The sequence below is a fragment of the Delphinus delphis genome, chromosome 12 (assembly GCF_949987515.2).
Source record: "Delphinus delphis chromosome 12, mDelDel1.2, whole genome shotgun sequence".
NCBI classification, from domain to species: Eukaryota; Metazoa; Chordata; class Mammalia; order Artiodactyla; family Delphinidae; genus Delphinus; species Delphinus delphis.
The window spans coordinates 70924521-70950739 of record NC_082694.2 but is presented as its reverse complement, the minus strand read 5'-3'; the positions used below and the strand labels follow the sequence as shown (position 1 = coordinate 70950739).

Sequence of the window (26219 nt, the reverse complement as noted above, 5' to 3'; positions counted from 1 at the left end):
GCTTATACTGATAAACAAAGTTTATAAAGTGAGAACCAATTAAATTATAAAATGCCAACAATGCTCTGTTAGCAGTAATTCTATCATCAAAGTTACAGAATACCTCCAGGGTCCTGAGGCTACACTGGAAGCAGGAGGTCTCAGGGCCGCTTCGGAAGTTAACCCGCGTGGCCTGGGGGCCTACGCTGCCTCTGATAGTAGAAGCGGCCTGGAGTTTGTCCATTATTCACACCTGGTGGAGGCTGAGCCTGTCAAAGCCACGTGTCCCCGTGACCCAGGCAGAGGCAAGCCAAGCACTGCCGGTGGTGGTGTCATCTTTAAATCAGTGTTTCATGTAATATTTTCTGGTGCTTCTAAACCCGCAATCACGGAAGCTGAGATTACGCCTCTCCTCTTCCCTTAGTAATCATTCCCCACTTGACTCGCTCTATTTGAGATTCCAAGGTCACCTCTACTGAAAACCTGTCCAGAAGGTCACCAGTGGAGGCCTGATTACCGAGCCCTTTGCCTTCGCCTTCTCAGTTCTTGCTGCGTTTTTCCTCTCCTGACCATTTTCACTTTTTGAAACTCACCTTCCCCGCTCAAACTGCCGGGACACGGTGCCCTCCGGATCCTCGCCTCCCTCTGTGATCGCGGGCGCTGTGCAGATGCCGTGAGGCCCGGCCATTCCTGTCTCTATCGTCGCCCCTAGAAAGCCCCTCCACTTGCCCCTCAGCTGTCAGCTCTGTTTGGTGGCCCTCACGTGTAAAGGGAGGGAGGGAGGCCGAGCTTAGCCTGCGTTCCACTCACCTCATCTCTGGTCTTGATCCCAAATATCATTCCTTGGCTCTGGGGCCAGTGAGACACCCATCAGAAGCCTCTGCTTCTTCCTGATTTCCCTTTCCATTTATTTCTGCTTTGCCACGGGCTGGAGACTGAATATGCCCCACCCCGCCGACCCGGGTCGCACACTCACCCTGTGTGACTTCCCCACGCTTGTCACACCTCCAGCTGGACATTCCCACTTCAAGGCCTCGTCCTGCTCCTCTGCCAGGGCTGTCACATTCTTTGTGGCCGCCCAGCAACGCCCCATCCATCTATCCACCGGAAGTAGATTCCTTACACATTCTGAGGCACAGTCAAAGATGACGTGGCTGTTAGTATAATGACAGTTCTCCCCTCTTGGCCTGGCATCCAGGGCATCTCACCACCCGGCCCCTCCCTGACACCCCAGCTGCCCTCACACTGCCCTGGACAGACTGGCCCGCTGACTTCTCTCAGAAGGCTCCCTTGGACATCGCTCCTCCGAGCTTTTGCAGATGCTGTTCCCACTGCCTGGAAAGCCCTCCTCTCTTCTCTTTGTCAACACATTATCTGTACCTCATTTCCATTGGGAAGCACCTAGACTGAAATGACACCTCCACCCTCTGACGTCCCAGCACGCTGGCTCTCTGACTCAAGTGACACTTGTCCTTTTGTTATGGCTGCTTGAACCCATGCCCAAGAGGACAGGGACTCACGCATCCTGGTTTTATTATTATTTTTTCTTCATCTACATCTAATGGACTCGATGCATTTGTGTTGCATGCCTGGTGTGTGCATGAATAAATGAGATGACTGCCAGGTCTTGAATCAGCTCCAGCAAGAACCAAATACAGAAAACAGTCCCTCTGTGTGTGTGTGTTTTAAACTCTTGGATTCCAAATCTTTGAACAGAAAATTATTCGCATCAGACTTTGTGAGGTGTTTCACCCTGAAGAGAAAATGGGAAAAAATTTTAAATTATATCTATTTTAAATTAAGTGAGGAGTACATAAAACATTTTTGTTGGGGGAGGACATTCAACTAAAAACTAAGGCTCTAAGTCGGATGCAAGTGTTCTTTATCTGCGCTGTCCGGTAAGGTAGCCACTAGCCAGTTGTGGCTACTGAACACATACAGTGTGGCTAGTGTGTCCGAGGAACTGAATTTTAAATTTGATTAGTTTAAATAACCACGAGTGACTGGTGGCTACCTCATCTCCTCATCCCACGCTGGAGGTAACCACTGGTGACCCTGCACTGTGTGTCCTTACGGGTCTCTCTTTGTGCATTTACAGCGTATATTTCACACACATATTTGCATATGTGCCAAGTTTGTTGGGCCAGTAAGTGTTTCACACCAATGTCATCATGCCATGAGTTCCGCAGCCTCCTTTTCAATTAGCAGTGTGTCTGAAGAGCTATCACGGTGGTGCTCTCAGCTCTGCTTTACTCATTTCAGCTGCTGCACAGCGTCCGTTGCATGGATGCTCCCCGGTCTGTGTAGCCAGTCTCCTATTGATCAACATTTAGGTTGTTTCCAAACAAAGCCACCAATCCATTCTTACCTGCTTTCTTGTGCATCTGAGCAGGTGCAGGTACTGAGAATGGGATTTGTGAACCAAGGGGAGGAAAAGTACCAATATTCCATCTGTGGTCCTCCCAGCCCTGGTTCTCCTGGACTGAACATGCAGGGTCAGGGCCGACATGTCCTACAAGCCCCTGTGTCTGAGACAGTGCAGGGGAGCCGTTAATATTATTACTTTTTTGTAGGAAGCTGGCAGCCGTGTTCTACTCTGATCTTTGTTCTCACTCCCCATGCTGAGAAGCTGAAACCTAGATTTTATCCAACAGGCTGTGATGAGCTCTGAAAATACTGAGACATTAATAACAATTTGAAGGTGACAGACACAGACAGCGTTCCTCTGCGAGCTGAGTTCACTGCAGACTTGAGGACAATCTGGAATGTCAAGTGCCTCATAGTTAGAGTTCCCAAACTGTGATCATTAGACCCATCTTGGGACACAAATATAAGATAAATGGGATTAAAGGTCCATGTATTTGCTTGCATTGGATATTAGATGTTGAGCAATGAGTAAAACAAAGATTCATTGTACGATCTGGATCAGAGTCACTTTGGAAATGAGGGAAAGGAGGTCCAGGCCTTGGGAATGGCTGGGAGTCAGTGTAAATTAAAGTGAGAAGAGAAACCGTTGCCTGCTTCTGGTGGTCACAGTGTAGCTCATGCAATACTCCCCCCACCCCCCCAATTTCAAAGCATGCTGAAATAAAATTTTTTTTTGCGGTACGCGGGCCTCTCACTGCTGTGGCCTCTCCCGTTGCAGAGCACAGGCTCCGGATGCGCAGGCTCAGCGGCCATGGCTCACGGGCCCAGCCGCTCCGTGGCATGTGGGATCTTCCCGGACCGGGGCACGAACCCGTGTCCCCTGCATTGGCAGGCGGGCTCCCAACCACTGCGCCACCAGGGAAGCCCTGAAATAAAAATTATTAAAGATTCCACGCCAAGTTTTTTTCCCAGTGGTGATTTAAAATTCAACCCTGGAGGAGTTAGTGATGGCTGAGCTGGGACGAAGAACGGAGGAAGAAAGTGGTAAACAGCCCGTAACACCCTTTCAGTTAGAAATGTCCCACCACAGCCAGGAGTGGGAATGGGCCCCTGTCCAACAAAGAGCTGGGGACAGAGAGGAGTGCAGGTGAGCACAGGAGAGTGGAGCAGAGGCTCAGAGGGAACAGGCCCTGCTCACCAGGCTTACAGACAAGATCAGGGCAGGGGGAATTGCAAATACCCATACAGCATTCGTGGAAATGAAAACAAAGGAGAAAATTCACTGTGGTTTGATACACCAACAGGTCAAGCTGTTTTCTTTTCTCCACATCTCTTGTCCTAATTTAATCATAATTTTCATAGCTTGGGCCATACTGCGGATATAGTTTAGCACATATATACCTTTCTTATTAAACACTCCATCCTAGGAAATTTTCCATGCTGTCACCTAGTCTTCAAAAGTATGCCGGTGAGGTTTGCACTTAAATTATTTATTCAAATACATTTCAGCCAGCTGGCTAAGTTTCACTGCGTTCCTTTGTTGACAGACGTCGTGGTGGCAGTGTATGCTGGGCTTATGGTTAGTAGACATCTGAAAAACAGAATGCTGATTCTGGAAGGCTTCTCTCTGTTGTTTGCCCTCCAGATTTGTAATCGGCTTTTGGTGCATTGATTTTACTGGGCAGTCTTCAGACTCTGGCCCCAATCTACCTTCTTTCTCATGGCTGGTCCCAAACCTCGCGAGTCACTGTGGTGATGTGATGTTATTCATACTGTCATTCCACAGTGGCAGGAGGAGTTTCTGATCCCATTTCCAGGACCAATGTGGGCAGGGAGCCACCATTGAGGGTGAGGCATCGCCATTTCTGTCACTAATTCTAAGCTCTGGACTCCCGTCCCCTCTCTGTGCTGTCATTCACAGCTGTGCGCTGTTCTCATTCAGATTTGGCCCGTCTGGCTCTTCCTTTCTCTTTCTTTTCCCACCACCCATATTTCCCTATGTCTTGGGGACATATTCCAATGGCCAGATTACTTTTGCTTGGTCTTCCTAGAATACACTAGTTTCATCCTCTTATACCTCCTTTTCAACAAACCCTTAAATAACTCTCTCTCACCTACAAGATAAAGTCTGGAGTCCTTACTGGGCAGTCAGAGCTTCTTGTGTCCTAAGGACTTGAGAGCCTTCTGTTTGGAACCTCCTCTCCATCTACCCTTGGCCATTTCCTGTCCCTGAAGAGGCAGTTCACATTCTTGAGTCTTAAAAATATTCATACCTCTTGACTCAATTTCTGGAAATCTATCCTAAGGAAATAATCCAGAAAGTGAAAAAAGCTGTAATGTATACACACTCATTTCAACATTATTGTTTTTCCAATATTTATCTATTTATTTATTTAGGCTGTGCTGGGTCTTAGTTGAGGCGTGTGGGATCTTTAGTTGCATGTGGGATCTTTTAGTTGCAGCATGCACACTTAGTTGTGGCATGTATACGGGATCTAGTTCCCCGACCAGGGGTTGAACCCGGGGCCCCCTGCATTGGGAGCACGGAGTCTTACCCACTGTACCACCAGGGAAGTCCCAACATTATTTTTAAAGCATCAAAGTATAAACAAGATAAATGTCAAATAATATGGAAACAGTTCAGTAAATGATTATAGATCTTCTCCCTAGAATTTTAAGCCACATTAACAATGGTAATTATGACGACAATTCAGCAACAGGAAAAATGCTTATGAAATAGGGTGAAGGGACCAGAGAGTTCACATTTATGGAGCACCTACTGTGTACCAGCTCATGCTAGATGCCTTACTCATCTCCCACAGATGAGGAAACCAACAGAGGGCTTGGATGACCTGAGGTCACACAGCTCATAGTCCCAGTTTTGCTTAATTCCAAAGCGTGTTCTTTCTATGCTATAAAACACAAAACTGTATCTATGTGATACAATTCCTATTTGGAGTAACAATACTGAGGATGAATCTTTTAAAATTGTTTTCTGTGAATATTATTTAAGTTATTCAACAATTTTATTGAATGCCCATTCTACACTGACAGCTAGATGGCAAGGAGCTAGCTCCTAGGCAAGCTTAGGCTCCAAAGCCATGTCTACATATAATCTTTTACTTAACAGTTTCTCTTGCCTGGACTGTCCCTCCCCCTCCCCTACACATCCTTCAAGGCTCTACCTAAATCCTACTGCCCCCAAGAAGTCTTCCTTAACCAACCAGCCTAAGCAGCATGCACTATGAACTCTCCTTTTTTTTTTTTTTTTTTTTTGCGGTACGCGGGCCTCCCACTGTTGCGGCCTCTCCCGTTGCGGAGCACAGGCTCTGGACGCGCAGGCTCAGCGGCCATGGCTCACGGGCCCAGCCGCTCCGCGGCATGTCGGATCTTCCAGGACCAGGGCACAAACCCGTGTCCCCTGCATCGGCAGGCGGACTCTCAACCACTGCGCCACCAGGGAAGCCCATGCACTCTCCTTTGAGTCGCTATAACACATGAAACTTTCCTTAAGAAACATCAGTACACCTAGGCCGGCTTATATTTTATTAAGCGATTGTGCCTTTTCTCTGCAGCTAGACTGTAAGAGCCCCGAAAGCCAGACCTATGTCTTGTTAATGCTTCATATCCCCAGGAAGCCCTGGGTACAACTGAGGCCCGTAATAGATATTCAATATGTGTGTTGGCAAACCTTATTTCTCCCACAGTTGAGGCTGTGGGAGAGGCTCTGGCATGACACGGTTCTTGTGCCCCCCATGAGTAGATCAGAGTTCTCTGTCGAGTTCTTCTGCCAGTTACCACCTCCACTCATTGTTATATGCCACCTTTTAAAAAACTTCTTATTTTGAAGTATAGATTCATAGATAATTGCAAAGAAACGTGCAGGGTGGGGCCCCTGTATGCTCCACCAAGCCTCCTCTAACGTTAACATCTTTTTAAAAAAAATCATTTATTTATTTATTTATTTTTGGCCACATTGGGTCCTCGTTGCTGCGCGCGGGCTTCTCATTGTTGTGGCTTCCCTTGTTGTGGAACACGGGCTCTAGGCACGCGGGCTTCAGTAGTTGTGGCTCACAGGCTCTAGAGCACAGGCTCAGTAGTTGTGGCACATGAGCTTAGTTGTTCCACGGCATGTGAGATCTTCCTGGACCAGGGATCGAACCCGTGTCCCCTGCATTGGCAGGCGGATTCTTAACCACTGCACCATGAGGGAAGCCCCAATGTTACCATCTTGTACAACAATAGTTCGGTATCAATACCAGGAAACTGACATTGGTACAATCCACAGAGCTGGTCCAGATTTCATCATCAGTTATACATGACTTTTTAAAAATAATCCATCTTAGAAATTATCTTTTTCTACTTGAGCACATTTTCTTCATATCCCTGCCTACCATAATTACTCTTGCTTCAAATCGTCATACATACTATTGCTCTGAAGTCAGAGGGCCTTCCTTGTTCTGTTCCTGGCCCTGTTCCCTGCACCCTGAGCGCTCTTGGGCAACTTAACTAACCTCTCTGAGCTCTGGTTTTCTCCCCTGTAGAGTGATAATACCTCATGGGATTTTTTAAAAAACTGTAGTGCTTAAGTTAGGCACATGATCAAATAGGCACTCAGGAAATGTCCGTGTTTTCTTTCTACCCTCTTGCTACATGGAAAGCCCTCTTTTTCTCACAACTGAATGGAATCCTTTTATAAATAATGTTCAAAATTAGTCTCCTCTGACATGTTCCAATTCCATCTCTCAGCAATCCTGCTCTGTGTATGTGTGACATTTAGTTAGAATGCTGCTGATTACATGGTCCACATTCCTGTTGAATACATTTTCGTTTCTATTTTTACCTATCCACAATATATGGTATTTGAGGACTGAGACCTCAGTGCTTTAATTTACAAGTCAACAAGCTGGATAAGAGCCTTTGGTGCCATCTGTAAAACAAGAATACTTGTATCAACCTCATAGACTTTTGTAAAGAGTAAATGAATGAATGCAGGTGAATCACTTAGGGTGGTGCCTGGCACAGACCAACTGAAAACACGGTAGCTGCTGCCGCTGGTCAGGATGACCCCTGCTCAGTTGTGTTTCTACTCAGAGGTTTGTCCTTGGGCATTCGAGAGGGGATGTGTGTCTACCTGGATTTGGATTTAGATTTCTTAACAGCTGTTTATGCTTCACACTCCAAGTATAAAATGAAACCAAAAGGCTTTAAGGGCCATTCTTGCTCTGAAATTCCATTTTATTCTATCTTGCCTTCTCTCTGCTAAGTTAGGGAAGAGATTTTAATAACAGTTACCATAGTAATATCGATGATGATAACAGCTAATATTTTTTGAGTGCTTATTAGATGCCAGGCACAGTTCTAAGAACTCACTTGTGTTAACTTCTCAAGTCTTCACCACAGCCCTATGAAGTAGGTTCTGTTGTTCCCATTTTGCAGATGAGTAGCCCGAGTCGCAGAGACCTTGAAACCTTGCCTAAGTTTGCACAGCTGTGAGAGCTGGAACTGAGGTTGGAAGTCAGGCTGTCTGGTTCCTGAAAATAGTTGGGATACATTTTTCCTGCTGTTAGTGTTTCCAAGAGACAAGAAATGGAAAAACATTCTGTTTATTTTTACCTATTACTCGCTGGAAGTGTGATACCCAAGCCCAGGGCAGCTTACAGTTAGGAAAGAATAGAAGCATTGACATTAAATCAGTTGGACACATTTCTCTGTTTTTCAATCCCCACCCTCAATTAAGGTGGCAATCAGATTAGCCAAGATTGGCCGGAAAGCAGTGAGTGTATTGGAAGTGAGGGAGTTCCAAAAGGTCAGGCTACTGACAGCTACTGGTTGTCTGTGAATTCAGACACAGTCTGGTCCAAACTGTCTCCCCACGGAGAATTCAGCTACTGTTTAATTCCACTTCCAATAAAATCTGTCTGGAAACTCGGACTCTGCCTCGTTCCCCAAACACATTTGTGTCAGCACCTCCTCTTGGTCTTTCGATCCCGAATCTTCCCTGGACAATGAGAGATGGGTCCTGGCCCTACAGATGTCCCCTCCACCTCACTACTGTCCCCACAGCCACATGGCGCCATTTGGTTTCCTTATCACCAATAAAACCAGACCAGGCTCTGCCTGTACGATTCCTGGCTTTAATTATCAAGGGCAAATCACTGCATCATTCAGAATAATGAAAAATTGGAAACAGCAATGGGAAATGATTAAATAAATCAGGGTCTTGTCAAAAGATGGAATAGTAAGTAGCCATTAAAATGAGGATCTGAAAAATATTTAGTGAGACAGTAGATGCTCACAATATAAGAAGAACATAGGTTTTTTTTTTTTTTTTTTTTTTTTTTTGCGGTACACGGGCCTCTCACTGTTGTGGCCTCTCCCATTGCGGAGCACAGGCTCCGGACGCGCAGACTCAGCGGCCATGGCTCACGGGCCCAGCCGCTCTGCGGCATGTGGGATCTTCCCGGACCGGGGCACGAACCCGCGTCCCCTGCATCGGCAGGCGGACTCTCAACCACTGCGCCACCAGGGAAGCCCAAGAACATAGGTTTTAATGCTTTACTGTATGATCCCAATTTTATGTGCATATTTTCAAAATATGTATAAACACAGAAACAAAAACCAGAAGAAATACATTATAAGGTTAATCACAAATCGTGCGATTATAAGTGATGCTTACATTCATTTTTTTTTTTTTTTTTTTGCGTTATGTGGGCCTCTCACTGTCGTGGCCTCTCTCGTTGCGGAGCACAGGCTCCGGACATGCTGGCTCAGCGGCCATGGCTCATGGGCCCAGCCGCTCCGCGGCATGTGGGATCTTCCCGGACCAGGGCACGAACCCGTGTCCCCTGCATCGGCAGGTGGACTCTCAACCACTGCGCCACCAGGGAAGCCCTACATTCATTTTTATTTTTTCCTATTTTACACTCGTATACATATAAGCATGTATTCCTTTTAAAATCAGAAATAAGGAAAAAGAGAAAAGGGAACCTTTATGGTTTTCTTAAAATTTTTCCCTTTGAAGTCCTGTTGACTTTTCCTTTCATGGGTTCATCAGTTCTTACCAGCTCTTTCCACCCATAGAGATCCAGCTCAGGTCTTGCCTCTTCCAGGAAGCCTTCCTGGACTCATCAAACTCCCAGAGATTTCTTCAGTTTTATGGACTTCTTAGTCTCATTGCGACACATCATCAACTTTAAATGTGGGTGGGTCTCATGTCCCCAGCTAGAGAGTAAGTTCTTTGATGGCAGAACCTATATATTTAAACTTTTTCCTCTTCCCCACCCCACCAGCGAGTACCGTACAAAGTGCTGAAGTTCAGTTCACATCAGCTGGACACAAGACCTGGTCCTCACGGGAGGTACTTGAACCTAACGCCCCTTTCTCTCTGAACTTTGTTCTGTTTCCTCCAATTCATTTGAAAGGAGTGTCAGTGCCATTAGCCTTGGGTTAAATTTTATTGTAAATTGTTTAAAAAGAATTCAGTTTGCTTTGGTAGGGACGAGCAAGTCCAGCCCTTGCCTTTACAAGGGGATTGTAAAGCTGAGAAAATAAATATGAACTATTTTAAGCAAAAAGGCATTTTTCTTGGTGAATGGGAATAATGGCATTGATGTTTATAAAAAGGAAACCAAGGTCTAGGAGAGAAGGTGACTTCCCTGGACCTCACGCTGATCAAAGGCATCACATGTCATGACAGTTTTCCTCGAGTCCTGCTGGGCTCCAGATACTGTACTGAGGTTAGAAGAAAATGAGACCCGAGGAATTTACAGTTTATCTTGGGGGGTAGAACATGCCATTCACTGAAATAACAGCCTGAGCAAGCAGTGGTAGAAGATTGCGTAAGATAATATGGTACAAGGGGTACCTTGTACCAGCTAACAGAAGTTAGCTGGCAGAGGGCAAGTAATGCCTAGAGTTGCATGTCTTCTAATGAGGACTCAGCACGTGCTGGGGTCGCCAGCGCCCCCCGTCCCCCGCAGTGTGATGACTTCAGGACCCCCAGGACCGTGACTCTGACTTTCCTGCTCCTTTACCATCTCCAGTTTTTGCCCTGTCCCTGTCACCTGAACATCCTTTCCTCTGCAGCTGTGGGGCTCTCCGTGGCTGAATGGCTCCCCCAGTCTGCTCCTCAGACCACCCAGCCCTTCTCACAGCTGGACTCTGATGTGGCTTCTGGCTGCTGGACAAGAGCTGTGCCAGGAGGAAGGACATGAAGACGGAACGACCCCCCTTTTACAGGGCATCCTTTGTTGAATGCCAAGTGGAAGGGTTGACGTGTAGTGTAATGGCGAGCCAGACAAACGGCTTAGCTGTGAAGCAAACTAAATCAAGCAAAAATTTGCTTCAAAACTACCTAGAGAATGAATTGAAGCAAGGAGACTGGCCGAGTGGCATTTACAAGACTGGATACCAGGTGTAAGAGAGGGGTCCTAGTATGGTAGCTGTGGCAAAGGAGAGCACAAGATGAACCTGAGAAATTGTTGAGGCTGTATTTTGGGGAAAGTGATGGGAGAATTAGGGAAGCCTCACTGAAGAAAGGCACATGCTGTGTGACTTTGGGCAGGGCATCTGACCTCTCTGATCCTGCTTCTTTATAAAATAATAGTACAAACCTTAGTGTTTTGTTTTGAGTATTATACATACAAAATATGTATAAAGTTGCTTGGCCTAGTGCTTTGCACAGAGGAGGTGGTAAACCGTGGATTTTTTAGTTATTAAAGATCAGCATGACAGAGGCTGGATCAGTGATAAGGAGAGGAAGGAATCTAAAGGAACTAATATTATATCTCAGGGGGCCTGGCAGGTGATGCTGGGTTAGAAATAGGGAATTTGGGGGAAGTGGCCTAGATGTTGAAAAGCATGATGTGTTTAGTGTTTGAGAGTTTTTGCTTGTTACAGACCTCCAGTTGCCCCAGGTTGTGGGTAGCTCTGATCAAGCGAACAGATCAGTCGAGAAACTAGGATCAGGCAAGCAGAGCAAAGGAGAAACAGGGCTGCAGTGTGCAGGAGGTGTGAAGACAGGGTTGCTGCCGAGTGAGCGGTCCAGAGTCCGCGGAGGCTGCCAGCAGTTGTGAGATCTGCCATCACATGCTGCCAGGCAAAGAGCTGGGCCAGCGCTTCTTATCCTGGCCGCGCACCAGAACCACAGAGGATCACCTCTGGCCCCTCCTCGGAGATGCAGGACTAGCCACAGGCCAAGCCAGGAGACAGCAAATGGGGCTTAGGGGGTTGGGGGCCAGCAGGCAGGGGGCCAGAGGGAGGGAGGGGCAGGGCAGAAGGAGCCCTGATTCCAGGCTACCCACTGCCCAAAGTCCCCCTCCCCCACACACACCTGGAGGGGGATTGGCCCCAGTGAGCCTGGCTCCTAGCCACAGGTGGCAGCAACCCCAGAATCCCGGGCAGGATTCAGGAACTGGAGCCAACGGTTCTCCAATAGAAACGTTCCCTGAGTCCTCCTAGGAGAATATCCTGCAAGCACCCAGAGACCTTTTGCTAAATGCCTGAAATTCATGATCGCTTTCCTCCCAATCACACACTCTTTCTTCATTCAACAGATGGGTATGACTATTTCTCCCTCCTCCTCACCACAGGTTAGACCCTGTTCAGGCTCCGGGATAGGCAGGGACAAACAGGCCGGGCTTCTGCTCTTCAGGAACTTACCTTTGAGTGGGGGAGACAGAGTGTGGCCACATACAAAGTATGTCAGTTGGTAAAAAGTGCTACGAAGAGGAATAGATCAGGGATAGAAAATTAAAGGAGAATGATGGTCAGGGAAGTTCTCCACAGTTAGGTGACATTTGGGCAGACGCTTTAGAGAAATGAGCATGGGAGCCTGGAGGATACAGAGAGGAACATTCCAGATGGGGAATATTAAGTGCAAGGGCCCTGAGGCAGGATGGTACAAGGAGGCCCCTAAGGCTGGGGCAGATGAATTATCGGGAGATGGCAGGATGGGCCACTGGTGCAGGTCTAACCATGCTTAGAGTTTTGAAGTTGGAGGAAGTCACTGAGTGTCATTGGACACTCTGTTAATCCTGCTGATATGATTTTTTAGTAACCAGAGCAGCTAAATACATACTAGTGAAATTGACCATATCACATTTCCCTCTTTTTCTTAAAATAAGTATAAAAATATTAGGTAAGACAAGTCCTAGTGACAGAAGAGGATCCTTATTAAATTTACTTCTGGCATCCGTGCTTGGATATGCCAGACATGATCCCCAGAGAGTGAGAGAGGGCCCTGGTAGAGAGTGCTTCTCTCTTAGAAATAAAATGACTCATAATTTAATAGGTTCTCTTACAGGCAAATGGCGAGTTGAACTCCATATACTTCTATGTACAAACATTAAGAATAAATACCATTAGAAGCAAGGCTAAAGAAATACATGAAAATATATTACTTAATCTCTCGTAACAAGGAACTGTTTTCAATTTCTTTTTAAATGTCTTCTATTCTTCGTTTTTTTTTCCCCCCTGGCCTGTTTGTGGCTACTTCGAATTCACCTTTTTCTGGTTGGAAGCTTTCTAGGGGTGCCTGTGGGTTTCTGTCACCTCCTGAACTGCTTTGGCACCCAGAGGCGGTGGGCTCCTGACCAAGCCCTCTGGCTCTTTGCCTTATCAGAGAGGAGACCTTTTTTTTTGTTTTATTTTGTTTTGGTTTTTTTGTTTGTTTGGTTGTTTTTATACCTTTATTGGAGTATAATTGCTTTACAATGGTGTGTTAGTTTCTGCTTTATAACAAAGTGAATCAGTTATACATATACATATGTCCCCATATCGAGAGGAGACCTTTATTTGCTGCTTTGATTACCTATGCAGGAAGTGTGGAGCTTTTCTGACTTCTGGCTGAGATTCCAAAAAATCTCTTTAGTCATATGATCGGTCCCTTTTTTTTTTTTTTTTTTGCGGTACTCGGGCCTCTCACTGTTGTGGCCACTCCCGTTGCCGAGCACAGGCTCCGGACGCGCAGGCTCAGCGGCCATGGCTCACGGGCACAGCCGCTCCGCGGCATGTGGGATCCTCCCAGACCGGGGCACGAACCCGTGTCCCCTGCATCGGCAGGCGGACTCTCAACCACTGCGCCACCAGGGAAGCCCTGATCGGTCCCTTTTTAAAGTAGAGCAGATAAGATGGTAAATAGCTTTAGGTTATTTTCCCCAATGATCCTTTCTTGTGTTTCTTTCCTTTAATCAGGACATGGTCACCTATATGGCTTCATAGTTGTCTGCCCCATTCTCTTTTGAAAATTACTGTGATTGCTTAAAAGCAAACAAAAAACTCTTAACTTTTTCTATACTTTCCCCACCCCCCCCAACAAGCCTATTAATTTTGCTTCCCTACCTTATTTTCCTTAAAACTGGGTGTGAAAGGGTTAAAACACAAGCAAACAAACTCCAGAGCTCAACATATCAGAACAGTTTGTAGACACTTGTATACTGGTTTCCTCATATAAAACACCCTCCTCACCCAAATGTCTCCAAGGTTCAACTATTAGAGATTATTTTTTTCAGCCTTTAAGCCTTAATGCATATACCCTCTGAAAGACTATTGATCAGCTACTGGCCTCTCGTGAATTAGATAATCAGACGGGGGACTTTGAATTTTAGCAGGGGTGGGGGGTGTGCCAATAAGGGCATGTTTCTGGGATGGAAACCGTGCACCTCAGATTGGGATTTGAACCCACGCGGCTTGATCTCAAACCCGGCCAAAACCCACAGTCTTCCAACTGAGATCACACACCTGGTTTCAGGACTTAATGAAGCTCAGGTTCTTGATGTCTCATTGCAGAAAGAATTCAGTGAGAGACAAAGTGATAGGTAAGAAGTGGATTTATTTAGAGAGAAACACACTCCACAGACAGAGCGTGGGCCATCTCAGAAGGCGAGAAAGGCGCCAGGGTATGGGGTTGTCAGTTTTTATAGGGGTGGGTAATTTCATAGGCTAATGAGTGGGAGGAGTATTCCAGCTATTTTGGGGAGGGGGCGGGGACTTCCAGGAATTGGGCCACCGCCCACTTTTTGATCCTTATTGTCGCCTTAGGACTGTCATGGCGCCTGTGGGTGTGTCATTTAGCTTCTGATGTGTTACAGTGAGCATATACTGAGGCTCAAGGTCTAGTGGAAGTCAACTTGGACTCCTTTGGTTCTAATCCGTTTATGGCATGTCCTCGGGCTATGTCATTCTTTCAGGGGTTGTGCCCTGCCCCCTTCCCTCCTGTTTCAGGATCAGTGTGAACAGCATGAAGTCCCCAAATGCCTTAGCTTGGAGGGCCTTAGGGGATGGGCAGAGAAAGGAGGCAAAGAAAGGTGAAAGGCTTTACAGAAAAGTAGTGGGTGGGGAAAACAGGAAGAAAGAGGGAGTGGACAAGGCAGCCATCCTCTGGGACTCCGCTCCCACTGCCCCTTTCCCCTGAGCAGTCGGGTCCTCTCTCACACACCAGTGGGCAATGAGGGCCAGTGACCCTCAGAGCTCCAGCCCTGGTCTCTCCCATGAGTCTGAGCCCTCCTCACAACTACCTGGATGATCCCACCTAGATGTCCCCACTCCCCCCAGCCCCAGCTACCTGTCTCTTCTCCATTTCAGTCAAGGGGGTTGTGGTGTCTGGTCGCGGGACCGAAAAGCCCACAGTCCTCTTTTGTACTTTCCTCCTGTTCCTCCTTTTAGAGCTCCTCAAGTCTTGCTGATTCTGCCCCTTACTCTCCCATCTTGATAACATCACTCAGTTCAGGTATTTGCCCCTGACCTGGGGCGATTCGCTCACACATCTCTGCCTTAAATCTCTCTGTCCAATCCCATCTTGCATGCCACCTCTGGACTGATCTTCGATGTCACCCACTGCTCACGAGGCTCCCAGAGCTCTCGGTTAATGTAGGCAAAGCCTAAACTCTTCAGCCTGTTGTTTAAGGCTGTACTCAGTCTGGCCCCCGCCTGGTCCTCTGTATCTTTCCTTCAAGGGAGTTAGAAAGGAAAAAGGAGCCAGGGAGATGTTATTATTTAATCCTCACCGCAGCCCTCTGAGAAGGAACCATTATCATTTTCATCTTTCATATGAGGAAACTTGGGTTTAGGTTAAGTAACTTATTCAAGATCAAACAATAAGAAATTGGAAGAGCTGGGATGTCAACCTAAGCCTGTCTGACTCCAGAGCCCAAATTCTTAGCCACTGTGCTCTGGTGGCTTGCAGACTCAAAGTGTGGTCCCTGGGCCACGGCCATCAGCATCACCTGGAGTCTGGTGGGAATGCAGAGTCTCAGGCCCCACCCCTGCTCTGCTGAAGCAGAATCTGCATTTTAATAAGATCCCCAAATGATGAGTGTGCACTTTACAGTTTGAAATTATAGAGGAGGAAAAAGTTTTCTTTGACCCTCTGAGGGTCCCTGGCTGGGTCTGAAAATTAAACTGACAAAGACAGATTAACAGGAGAAAAGCATATAAATTTGATTGAATTTTTACATGTGCCTGGGAGCCTTCACAAGAGAGTGAAGACCCAAAGAAGTAACCAGAGCAGGAAGATTTTATACCTTTTAGACAAAGAAATAATACATTTGTGAAGAACTGACCAGACAAAGGGGTTGGGGCTATGGGTAGTGAATGGTGAGGAAAGAACTAGGAAGATAAGGGTTAGCTTAACAAGGTTTGTTTGCAGATTCCTCTGCTGACTTCTTAAAGTCTGTCTCCAGTAAAAGGAGCATTTATTTCCGCTCTTGAGGCAGAAAAGGGGGAGCCTTTCCTGCCTTTTGCTGCCAGTTAATTGCCTTCAGCTCAAGACAATTTTTATGTCAAAGAGGCATATTTGGGGTTGACATATTGTGGTTTCCCTCAAAATGCACTGCCCTAGTGGTCTTTCCCTTTCTGTGTAAGCCTTCCCTAGTTCCCTAGCTAATGCATCCCTTCCCTGGTGTAGTACTTAAGAACATCGTAGCCCCTAGAGGTAGATTTTGGGGTTCAAATCCTGCCACTTATTAGCTGTGTGGCTCTAGGCAGGTAACTTAACCTTTTGGTGCCTCAGCTTCCACATCTGTAAAATGGGGATAAAACAATACCTCCCCCATGGAGTTATTGTAAGGGTTAAGTGAGTTGATGCTTGTAAAGTATTTTAGCACTGTGTCTGGCACATAAAGAATAAAGTACCCACTGTCCTTTTCACCTCTGTGAATCCTGCCCCACGTCTTCTTGTCCTTCCTCTCCTGGGAAGCCTTCCCACAACCAGCAGAGCTCAAGGTGATTTCTCCCTTTCCAGAGTCTATTGCAAATGGTCTCGGACTTCAATCATAGAATTGTACCTTAGGGAAAATCTCCCCTTATTTTATATATATATATATATATATATTTTTTATTTATTTATTTTTTTTTTCTGCAGTACGCGGGCCTCTCACTGTTGTGGCCTCTCCCGTTGCGGAGCACAGGCTCCGGACGCGCAGGCTCAGCGGCCATGGCTCACGGGCCCAGCCGCTCCGCGGCATGTGGGATCCTCCCGGACTGGGGCACGAACCTGCGTCCCCCGCATCGGCAGGCGGACTCTCAACCACTGCGCCACCAGGGAAGCCCTCCTCTTATTATATTGATGAGGAAACTGAGTCTCAAAGATCAAATGGCAGAACCAGGACTTGAACCCAGGACTCTTTAAACTCTAAGATTAGCAGTTTCCAATGTGCTCCATTTATAGTAGCATATACCTTTCTGTTCCCACACAGTAGCCAATACACATGCCTTGAAAAAAGACGATTAAAAGTATTCATCATGCTGCTCTTTGTAACAGTGAAAAATGGGGAGATGTTGATTTGAACAAATTTAAATAGATTTCTTTACCTTATGACTCTTCAGAGGCTGTAATAAGCTTATTTGCCTGCAAATCTGAAATGGGGGATTTGGTGTGCAAGGTTTCATAGATTTATTTGTCCACAGACGCTTTTTCTGATGAACGCTTGTTAGTTACCCACTGTAACTACTCTCCTGGCGACCCTCCAACGTACAGTCCTATGGGTGCTCCCCAGTGAGCCTCTTGCTTTATCTCTCGACAGCATTTGACTCCAGTCTGTTGTGTGTGCTTGTGGAGCTGACGCTGAGGCAGGAAAGTTCAGGGATGCTGGCTTTGAGAAGGTGACCAGGCAGTGACTGGAGGTTGAGGTCAGATTATCATTTCAGACCCACAGGCTAGTGAAGTTTGATCTTCTGGGAACGTTCTGGGATTCTTCCTTCTTAGGCCTTCAGCTGCCCCTTGACCTTGCTCACCATAGCTGAGTAAGTGGTCAGTGGGGAAGCCACGCTAAGATGTACCAGCCAGCACCGACCAGCTAGCAGTTCGGGAAGGGCTCAGCTGCCCTGGGCTGGGGAATGCAGAGGGGAGAGCAGCTGGCGGGGACCTGCACTGGCTGTTAGCAGGCCGGCCCTGTTCTGAGTGCTTTGCTGCGTAAACTCGCTGTGGCCTCACAGCAGCCCCGTGTGCTAAGCCCAGGACACCGCACACACAGAATGTCATTACCTGCCCAACACCACACAGCTAGGAAGCAGCAGTGCCAGGATTTGGTTTGAAACCCATGTTGCTGCCCACTCTGCCTCCCCAGCCCCTGCCCTCCAAGGGTCTGAGGAGGTTGGAAAGAAAGAACAGACTAGAAGGAGCTGCCAGGGTGTAGGTCAGGAAGCACCCGAAAGCAGTGCAGCTCTGCTGATAGGGGCACCTGCTCCCATCTCTTGTTCTCTGGCCTTCTCAGCTCTCCCCACAGGCAGGAGAACGCCCGGGCCTCGAATGCGATGGGTTCTCACGGAGGCCCTGCGTCGTGGCCTCTGTGCTGGGATGGGGAGCCCCTGCACAGAGGTTTCTACCCTGAGTACCCAAAATGGGCTTGTGCTTTCTCGACCAGTTGGGGTTTCTAACAACCCTGAGCTTGTCCTCTGTCCAGGGCAGGTCCCAGCTCGCGGGCCCTTCAGAAAGGTTTGAAGAAGGGACTGACAGTGGGGTTTGGGGGCCCTAATTTCTCATTTTCTCTAGTTCTCACTCCCTTAAAATGCAAAGGGCCGGTGTTCCTGTTTTAGGGAGCGTGTAGGGCACGTGCCACTGGGCATCCTGGGAAGGAGCGTGCCGACAGCCGCAGTGGGCAGAGAGAGGGCAGGAGGGCAGGTTTAAATCCTGGGCCTTGAGGCCAGGGGCCCCAGGGAGCTGTCCTGTCACAAGAAATAGCCCTGGATGCCAGCCAGCTGGAGCCTGGACACCTTCTCCCAGGCAGAGGCAGGGAGGAGATGGGGAGACGCCAGTAGCAGCCCAGCCCAGAGAGACCGAACCCAGAGTCCGGTTTGCAGCCGAGGACTAGGTCCACAATCCTCCCTGTGCCCGGGGTGGGTGGGAGGCTGAGGGCACAGTAGTCCCTGGATATGGCAAATCTGATATCCTGTCCTCAGGGTGCCCCTTGGCTTCTCCAAGGACACGCCCATCCCCTAACAACCGAGTCTCCCCTGGAGCCGGGATCCCGGTTCCTTTCTCCTCCTGGTGGTGCCGCCCTCATGCCCTCCCCATCCTGGTCCCGGAGAGCCGCCGTGCTCGCCGCTGTAAAGCTCTTTGTGGCTCTTTGTGTGATTTAAGTAATTCCCACTAAAGTAATTCATTCTTTTCTGAATGACCCATAGGCTTGATCCTTCCAGGGCACATTTGCATTTCAAGTAAAGCATTTGTACAAACAGATTTAAGCGTTAATTGGTAGAATGAGGAGGCAATTACTTTTTCTTTTGGGGGGGGACTTTCCCAGGCCCTTCCCTGCCATCCTCTCCCTTCCCCAATGCAGGGAGGGTGCGGCTGGGATGTGCCAGGGGAGTCGTCTGCGTCAGGAGGAAGGGAGGAGATCAGTGGTTCCAACTGAAAGTTTTTTACGGTGGGACCTAGACTCATCAACTTTTTATTTTCCCCAGGTTTGTTTTATTATCACTGATTTCTTAATGCTGTCATTTCACAGCACCAAAATACAAAGAAGGAGCGCATGTCAGTCTTCAGCTTTCTGAAAACGTGGTACATTATTCTTAGTTTTTTTTTCATTTTGCCCCAGACGGGTGAGAACCTCCTGGGGTGGGGGAGGGCTAGTGGTGAGAACCACCGACTGGGTGGCCCCCCGAAGCCCTCCAACTCTCAAACACCAAGGCTTTCAAACACCGCAGTCACGCTGCATTAAAGATGCATTTTCAAATGTTAATAATTAATGTAGTGTTAATTTCTCATAGTTTCACATAACATTCTATAATGGAAATGGCCCCAGGAGAGAGGGTGGTAAAGGAGATTGAGGACCAGAGTAGACAAGAAGTGGGGATCAAGCGAGGGGGCCGGGTAGGTGCAGCAGCCGCTCTTCCAAGCTGTGTCCATCTTCCAGGACACTGGGGAAGAGCCTTGGGCTGCAGGAGACCGTTGTATAGTCTTCTCCCAGAGAGAGAGAGAGCAAGAGTGTGTGTGTGTGTGTGTGTGTGTGTGTGTGTGTGTGAGAGAGAGAGAGAGAGGGTGAGTGTGAGTGGGTGTGTGTGGGAGTGTCTGTGAGAGTGGGGGGTGTGGGAGTGGGGGTGTGTGGGGGGAGTGTGTGAGTGTGTGGGTGTGTGGGGAGTGAGTGTGTGTGGGAGTTTGGGTGTGTGTGGGGAGTATGTGAGTGTGTGTGTGACAGTGAGTGGGTATGGGTGTGTGACAGTGTGTGTGGGAGTGTGGGTGTGTGTGAGAGTGGGTGTGGGGGTGTGGGAGGGAGTGTGTGAGTGTGTATGACAGTGAGTGTGTGTGGGTGTGTGGGGAGTGTGTGTGTGACAGTGTGTGGGAGTGTGGGTGTGGGGGAGTGTGTGGGTGTGTGTGGGGGAGTGTGTGAGTGTGTGTTACAGTGAGTGTGCGTGGGAGTGTGAGTGTGTGGGTGTGGGGGAGAGTGTGAGAGTGGGTGTGTGTGGTGTGAGTGGGTGTGTGTGGGGTGTGGGTGTGAGTGTGTGCGTGCGTGTGTGCGTGCGTGTGTGTACACACGTGTTCACACGTGTGTGTTCTATGGCCTGGCTTCCTGAACAGGTGCTGGTCTGCTGGCACCTATGCCTGATTTCCAAGCAAAGACACCCAGCGGAAAAGGCAGACATCTTGGAGTGGGGCTGGGGCTGGGGAAGCAGTGAGAAGGACCGAGGCCCTGGCGCTCTAAGGGAGGGACCCTTCTGTTTCCAGCCTGGGTCTGGTTTCTCACAAACGGCCCAACCTGGTCCCCTCGGCCTAACCAGGAGGCTTAGCTCCCCGGTGTTTCTCGTTGCCGTTGCAGGTGTATGTGGCTGCTGCGGTGCCCTGCGCCCCAGGTACAAAAGGCTGGTGGACAACATCTTCCCTGAGGATCCCGAGGTGGGTCTCGTCTCCTGCCGCCAGCATGCCTCTCACCACCTTACCCCATCCAGGGCCCTGGGGGCTGCTCCGAGGGAGAGTGGGCCCCGGGGCTCACTCAGACACACCAAAACCTCGGCCACAGCCCCATCGGTGACCAGAGGCAGCTGGGAGCCTGAAGAACGAGGAGCTTTGGGCCGCTCTGCGGGCAGCATCCGCAGAGGGCTCTGAAGTGTGTCTCGGTGCTCAGTGCTTCTGGCCACCGCTGAGCATTCTCTCCACTCATGTCTCTCTGGGTGATAGTTCCTTGAGCCGCTAACTCAGAATGCTACTATTTCGCTGTTGTCAGGTGTGAGCATTTCCCTTCTTGGGTTTTGGCTCTGGAGCTCATGTCCTCTCCACGCTCCCTCTGGTATCTTCCAGGTGTCAAGTTGGCACAGGGGACACCTGGCTTCTTGGTTTCCAAGCTGCCACTCTACGGTCAGGCTTCATTATGGGTTATGTGGTTTTGGAAAGGGTCTGATGTACTTGACTTCTTCTCTGGAAATCAATGACCTCTTCCTGATGGGCAGTGGAGGGTCACACTTCCAACATCCTCTGGACAATTCCCTGAAAGCTGCAGAGCTGCCTTCTTCCTGTTCACTTCTCGATGTTGGATATCCAATACGTTTTAATTCTGCATTGCTTTCATTGAAGACTTGTCATCCATTCATATACACACATATACACACACACATATATACCTCCATGTACATACACATATACATATGTAAATACATATAGTGTACACATGCACACACATATGTACACTTATATCACTGACTATTTTTGCTTATAGCTAGCACACTTTGGGTGAAGTTGGGAGTTCCTGGAGAGCAGGGTCTATGTTTTAATCATCTCTAGATCCCCAAAACCCACATGTGTTTGTCGCGTACATTACAGGCACTCTGGTAAGTGTTGATTAAGTTGAATGACCATTTACCTTTAGACTTGAAGTCTTCTAGCCATCGCATGGCCACAGTGAGGATGATCTGTCTTTTACAGGATGGCCTGGTGAAGACCAACATGGAGAAGCTGACCTTCTACGCCCTGTCAGCTCCAGAAAAGCTCGATCGCATTGGCGCCTACCTCTCTGAGAGGCTCATCCGTGATGTGGGTCGTCATCGATATGGGTAAGTAGTATGGGAGGGTGGAGAGAGATTTGCAGAAATTATATATTTTCAGGGCAAAACATAGGGTCCTTTTATTTATTTATTTTTGGCTGCACCAGGTCTTCGTTGCTGTGCACGGGCTTTCTCTAGTTGCTGCGAGCAGGGGCTACTCTTCGTCGTGGTGCGTGAGCTTCTCATTGTGATGGCTTCTCTTGTTTCGGAACGCAGGCTCTAGGTGCACGGGCTTCAGTAGTTGTGGCACGGGGGCTCAGGAGCTGTGGCTCGCGGGCTCTAGAGCGCAGGCTCAGTTGTTGTGGCACAAGGGCTTAGTTGCTCTGCGGCACGTGGGATCTTCCCGGACCAGGGACGGAACCTGTGTCTCCTGCATTGGCAGGCGGGTTCTTAACCACTGCTCCACCAGGGAAGTCCCAGGGTCCTTTTAAGAAATGTTAATAGACTGGATTGTTGAACAGCCTGAGAAAATGGGGACTGGGAGTGAGGAGTGGGTTCCCTGTGCTTTTCCAAAGGTAAAATGTGATGCCCTTGCCAAGATTTGGGAAGAAGGGGGTGTTGGCTTCCTAGGAGCACCTCTGTTAGCCTCCATTTACCCCCGTGTCTCTATCCAGAAGCCCTCACACACCATTGAACCCAGAATGTGCCGTTACTCTCACCAAACCCACCCTGCCTCATTCAGCTTACTCTCTTAAAAAGCAAGGAGGGACTTCCCTGGTGGTCCAGTGGTTAAGACGCCACCCTACCACTGCAGGGGGCACGGATTCCATCCCTGGTGGGGGAACTAGTAGTTGTGGCATGTGGGCTCAGTAGTTGTGGCTTGCAAGCTCTAGAGCGCAGGCTCGTTGTAGCACATGGGCTTGTGGCGCACGGGCTTAGTTGCTCCACCAGATGTGGGACCTTCCCAGACCGGGGCTCAAACCCGTGTCGCCTGCATTGGCAGGCGGATTCTTAACCACTGTGCCACCAGGGAAGTCCCTGATCAATAGATTAAACAGCCAAATAGGTAGATTGAAATACTAAGCTACCACCTTCACTTATCAAATTGTTTTTTTTAAAAAGTATATATAATTTCCAGTGTTAACCCAGGGATGGCAAAATGAGAGGCATTTTCATACTTTTCTAGAATGAGTACAAATTGGTTGAAGCTTTCTAGAAAGTAATTTTGAAATATATGTCAAGAGCTTCAAAAACACTTATGCCCTTTGATCCAGTAATTCCATTTCTATTCATCTATCCCACCATATCAATCTTATATATAATCTCACTGTACACACAGAGATGTTCATTATGGTAATTTTTATAATACTGAAAAGATGGAAGTAACTTAAATGCCCAACTGGAGGAGAATAGTAAATTATGGTGTTTATCGCTTCAGGAAATGTTACCTAGTCAATAAAAATGGTGTTTATAAACATACTTTCCATATAATATGGAAAATGCCATAAGTAAATGAAAAATAGAATACATACTTATATACACAGTATTTAAATCAAGTTAAAAACAATAACAAATCTCAATGCCTGGAAAATACAGTAAAAATAAATACGCCAAAATACTGAGTACTCTTAATATTTTGTGAACAAGGTGGCTGGGGTTTTTGGTTTCTATCTACACTTTTGTGTTTCCTAAATATTCTCTATTGAGCATGTATTACTTCCTGAAATGAAAAAAGTCAACGGCAGGACATACCATGTTTGTTACGCTACCGTCATGCCACAATCTGGAGCGGGGCTGGATGTAAAGAGAGCTCTAAGATGTCCCTGGTGGCACGGCTGTTGGAGCAAAGGGAAGGGTAGATCTAGGGCAGTTGTTCCTAAGTCCCATTGGTTCTGTTCTCTATGAAGCCTTTTATGTCCACCCTCTACTTTCCTCTGCTCCTACCTTTCTCCTGAGGCAGGCCCCGGATTATGGCAGTGGCCTTGAAAATTGTCTCCCCCTCTTCCCATCTTTCCTCTACTGGCCCTTCCAGATCAACACTATGATCTTCAAAACACAGATCAAGCTATACTCTCCTGGCTTCTTTAGCGTACAATCCAAGGTCTCAGCTTGATTTCTGGGCTCCTCCACTACCTGTCCCCAACCTGCCTTTAACCCAGACACACCTGCCACAGCTGCTCTAAACCCATTCCAGATGGACTAGCTGACGATCCCCCCCCTGGCTTTCTGGCCTCTGAGCCTTTGCAGTGATCTCTCCCCTGGACCCTCTTTCCCCCCCTACGACCATCCATCAGCCCCATCACCCTCCAGGGTCCCTTCCTCCTGGTGAGGAAGGTGGAGTGAGAACCAGAGTGTAAAGATCTGCATTGTGCTGACAGTGTATAGAGGTCCACACCTCCACGGGACCCACCAGCCACGCTTACATCAAGCTATCCCCGGTATAAAAGCAAGACCGGAAACGATTCATTTCTATGATCCCTTTCTATAATAAAATTAGGTTACACACTCAGTCAAAAGGGCATGAATAGAATGAACGTGCTGATTATATAAATCGCCTTGACATATTATAAAGCAGGCTCAAGCAAGTAAAAATGACCTTATCCTAGACTGAACCTGAAACTAATATGCAAGCAATGCCATTAAACATTTAATACTAATTTTTCCTGCCCTCTCTGCAGTGATGGTTCTCTGAGTAAAAATGTCCTGTAGCCAGCAGAGCCACTCAGAAACATTCCACTGCCCTTAGCACTGCAACTCAAAATTGCTATCGTTCTGTTAAAAATAGCCATTGCAGCCTCTGAGCATTTAAAGCCTTGATGGCCTCTCTGGGGGCTCTAACCATAAACATTTGGAGAAGGAAAATCTGTTAGATCTGTACTCCTGTTCTCTCTCCTCTCCCTCCCCGTCTTTCCTTACCCAATGCCACATTCATCATCATTGTCCTAATCACTGGTGGCAGGTTTGGAAGAGTGAAATATTTACCTGCAGACAGTCTGAGGAGCTGTCTCCCTACCACCGTGCAGGTGTCTGTGTTTATGGTTTGACCATGTGGACGTGAACCTTGGGTGTTGGGCCCAGTGGCAGATCCCCCTCCTCTGCTCGTATGTGTTTAGCATCAAGGGTGATAACCAAACGTGGGCAGAGAGAGGATAAGATACAAATTTCAAGGTATTGCTACTCAGTGTGCGCCATAATGGGCAGTGATGTGCAGAGCAGCAAAAAGTGAGAATTCTTCATATTTTTCTTCTTCCAGTTCAGCCCAACTGCTAGAACACCCCTAGAAACTGGAGAGCAAGGGAGGTAACGGCAGTGCTGGGTGAGATTCAGAGTCAGCTGACAATGACCGTGGAGCAATGACCACGTTCAGAAGGCCACATTAGAATCTGTCAGGTTCCCCAGTGCCTGGAGGATGGAGACGCCCATGCCAAAGAGGGGTGGGCTACTCCCTGAGGAGCCTGACCCTGGAGCTGAGCTGGTGGGGCTCCCAAGAGATACACAGTCCCCAGAAGGACCCTGAACCTGGTTGGAGGACGGAGCTGACCCTTCAGACAGAGATGTCACAGATTCCTACTAGATGACGAGTCGATCCTTCCCTCCCTTGGCTGAGGTCAACCCCTACTTCTGGCTGCTAAAACCCAGAAGTTTCTGTCCAGCAGTGGGGACATGACTAAATACATTCAGACTGCCCAGAATAAGAGGTTCTTGGTCAAGGTTCTTTGAGTGATTCTTGGGCAATGGCTGGCCCTGCTAAAGCTGCCCCCTCTCTCTGTGTGCTGGTTCCCATCTCTGACCCTAGGTCTGCTTTCCTCTGCAACCACGTCTGGTTCTCAGACTTTGACTGCCAGTTCCTCCTTTCCCGGAGGCTCCTAAGCCCACTCCTGACTGAGTGAAAGGTGTTCACGCAGAAGCAGCTGCCTGCTCTGGAATTCAGTTCAAGGTATTTCCTGCCTCACTCCTACGCACCAGGCCCCCCCTGTGTATTTTCCTCACTTGTTATAACTCACCTTCTGCTGTGGTTGGCCCATGACTCTGAGTTCCTGTTGTTATAACCTGCTGAGTAGCCTCTCCTGACCTCACTTGCTGCCTGTGAACCCCAGTCCATCCCATATTCCCTGAGTTCTGCCTTCTTCACCTACTGGGAAGCCCTACAAGTGGATCCAAGATCCTTGGTCATCACCTGCTGCTGTGGTCCACGCCCTACTCTTGCCTCTCCCTTGGGCCCCTGTGGTGGGCTGGTTCTCACCAGCTCCTTTCTTCCCCATCCTGTTCCAACTACCCAGTCAGGCCAGTTTCTCAGACCTATTACTACACTGGACTCCTTTCAGGATACCAAGCCCAGAGCAGATCTCTGCTGAGACTAACCTATTTGGCCCCAGTCCTGTTGAGTGGACATTACCCTGAGAAGCCCGTGCTCTTTGAAAGTATAGACTTAATGGATAAGATGTACCCAGGAAGGTTAT

At 48.1% G+C, this 26219-nt stretch overlaps 1 protein-coding gene across 2 annotated transcripts in view; it reads left to right on the top strand.

Moving 5' to 3' along the window:
- The window catches only part of EFR3B (EFR3 homolog B), an 84914-nt gene that overhangs the window by 17454 nt on the left and 41241 nt on the right, over window positions 1-26219 (top strand). For both annotated transcript variants that reach the window (XM_060026994.1, XM_060026993.1), the window contains exons 2-3: window positions 20601-20677; window positions 21701-21828. In XM_060026994.1, the coding sequence (XP_059882977.1) occupies window positions 20601-20677; window positions 21701-21828 (205 nt within the window). The remainder of the gene's footprint in view (window positions 1-20600; window positions 20678-21700; window positions 21829-26219) is intronic.